General features: G+C 56.7%; 1 protein-coding gene across 1 annotated transcript in view; it reads left to right on the top strand.

Moving 5' to 3' along the window:
- Tpgs1 (tubulin polyglutamylase complex subunit 1) overlaps positions 1–274 on the top strand; it is a 6,940-nt gene extending 6,666 nt beyond the window's left edge. Inside the window, exon 3 of the mRNA XM_033759572.1 lies at positions 1–274. This exon is cut by the window's left edge and continues 34 nt beyond it. Coding sequence (XP_033615463.1) covers positions 1–132 — 132 coding nt within the window. The 3' untranslated portion in view covers positions 133–274.
- The last annotated feature ends 2,246 nt before the right edge of the window (positions 275–2,520 follow it).

Genomic DNA, 2,520 nt, shown 5'->3' with positions numbered 1-2,520 from the left:
GGGCCTGACAGCCTGGCACTGGCCATGGACCGCGCAGCAGCAGGGAGGAGGCCCAGCTCCCCCATGGCCCGGGAGGAGTTCCTGGAGAAGGCGGCCGCCCTCTTCATCGCCAAGGTCAAGCCAGTGGGCTGAAGCCACTCTGTGCACCCCAGACCCCAACCCTAACCAGGAGCTGAGACGCCAGCCGGCCAGGACTACACTCCTCCCCACACCTGGCCAGCCTCCTGCCTGCCCGGGGCCCTGCTCAGCAGAAATAAAACCTGTGTCGAGGCCACCCCACTTGTGTGCCTGTGTGTGCCCGCGCTGCCCCTCCTAGTCTAACAAATCAGCAAAAAACTTCTCACAGACCTGTGATCCCAGCACTCTGGGAGACTGAGGCAGGAGGATTGCAAGTTTGAGTCCAGTCTGGGCAGTTCAGCAATTTAGTGAGACCCTGTCTCAAAAATAAATAAATAAATAAATACATAAATGCTAGGTGTGGTAGCACACACCTGTAATCCCAGCACTCGGGAGGCTGAGGCAGGAGGATCGCTGTGAGTTTGAGACCAGCCTGGGCTACATAGTGAGTTCCAGGTCAGTCTCAACTACATAGTGAGACCCTGTCCCAAAATAAAGAAATGTATGGGCCAGTTTCACAGGAGAAGTCTGGTACGGCTGGATCCAGGAGCACAAATAGGGTTCTCTCATCCATGGGCTCAGCTGTCCTGAGTGTCCATATCATTCACAAGCTTTGTCAACACAAGAACGTCTGCAACCCTAGCCCAGGTCCTGCTCAGCTGCCTCAGCACTGTGTGTCTGAAAATGTCCCAGGGCTGCCCAGAGTCATATGCTGACTACTAAACCATCCCCGAAGCCTTGGGGGCTACAGGGCTCGGCTTGGACGATCCATCCCTGCAGCTGGGGCTTGAGGTCTGTCCAACTCGCCCCAAAGGACAACTTAGTGCCCTGGCCAGAAAGCCAGTGGGCAAAACCTCCAATGTCCACCACCCACCACTCGAAGATGTTCCATGAACCGGAAGCAGGGGAGTCAGGCTGTAAACCGAAAACCTTCCACTCACCCCAGAGCTTCCTGTAGGGAGGAAGATCTTCCTCAGCAGGCTTGGAGGAACCCTGACTGATTCTAATCACTACTTACTACTAGTAGGAACACCTCGGTAGAGGGTCAGAGAGCACTCAGGACCCACTGGAAGGTTCTTAACCATCAGAGCCTCACTGACGCAGGCACCTCATGGTTTACTCCAGGTCCCCAGGGTACAGGGCAGAGCCCCTCACACGCAGAAGAGACAGAGTCCAAGCCCTGGATGACATAAAAGTGTCCAAGAGGTCTTTCTTGGATTGATCCTAGCCCCATCTTGAGTATTGTTTTCCTTTCTCAGCCAGCTCCACCCACCTGTGCCCCGCTGGGACACCTCATACCTCAGGAGGCTGGGCCGGAAAGCCTGGGCACCTGTGGGAGGGAGCCACCCTCCACACTGCCCCGGGCATCCATGCAGCTGTCAGCTGCCCAGGACCATGTGGATGTGGCACATCCAGAGAGCCAGGGCCACAACAGGGCTTGGCTAGGCTGCCATCCCCACCCCAGCACCCACAACCAAGTGTCCAGGCAGGAAGTGTGTGGGCATCTGGGCCAGGACTGGGCAGGCCACAGCCAGGCAGGGTCCTGTGAGCCCACGGTCAGGGGTCAGCTGAGGTCTAACCTACCTGGCTAGTCCCCAGCTCAGGGCCTCTGCATACCAACCTCCTCTGCAGGGCTTGGATGAGGTCAAAGGTCATCTTAAAATTAGGGCAGCCACAGAGTCCCGCGACTCCACGGGTTAGGGGAGGAGGGCTCGGGCTGTGGGGATCGGGTTGGGCCCTGTCCCAAGTTGTGAGGAGTCCGTGCTGCCTGATGCGGGCTGCCTGGAGCCCCTGTTTTTGGCCCCATTCTATAGGAAACTGAGGCAAGCCATGTGGAAGCTGGGTGTGGGCCTGGAGGACCCCCCTTTGTTTGAGACAGAGCCCCACTACACAGCCCAGGCTGGCCTCAAACTTGTGGCAATCCAACTGGCTCAGCCTTCCAAATGCTGGGATTACAGGCATGGGCAACCACACTGGGCCATTTTTCTTCTCTCTCTCTCTCTCTCTCTCTATCTCTCTCTCCCTCTCGTGCACAACCACACTCAGCCTTTTTTTTCCTTTTTCTTTCCATTTTTATTAGTGCATATTGGTTGTACCAGATTCCTCTCTCTTTTTTTTTTTTTTTTTTCCTCCGCAAAACAAGGTCTCACTACATTGTCCAGGCTGGCCTCAACTTCACAGAGATCCTCCTGCCTCAGCCTCCTGGGTTCTAGGATTACAGGCGTCCACCACCGTGCCCGGCTCCGAAGCCCCCATTCTCGACTGGATCTCCCTCTCCGTTGACCCAGAGCGACCCAGAGCGACCCAGAGGGAGGCTTCACCCGCCCTTCTCTTCCTAGGCTGGTAAACCTAGGCTGAGCTGCAGCCTCTTCAGTGGCCCCCCCAAACCCCGCCCATTTTCCC

This window comes from Fukomys damarensis, unplaced genomic scaffold (genome assembly GCF_012274545.1).
Source record: "Fukomys damarensis isolate Sample0158 unplaced genomic scaffold, DMR_v1.0_HiC HiC_scaffold_37, whole genome shotgun sequence".
Taxonomy (NCBI): Eukaryota; Metazoa; Chordata; class Mammalia; order Rodentia; family Bathyergidae; genus Fukomys; species Fukomys damarensis.
Note: the sequence above shows the minus strand (reverse complement) of the source record. Positions and strands in the feature narration are given on the sequence as shown.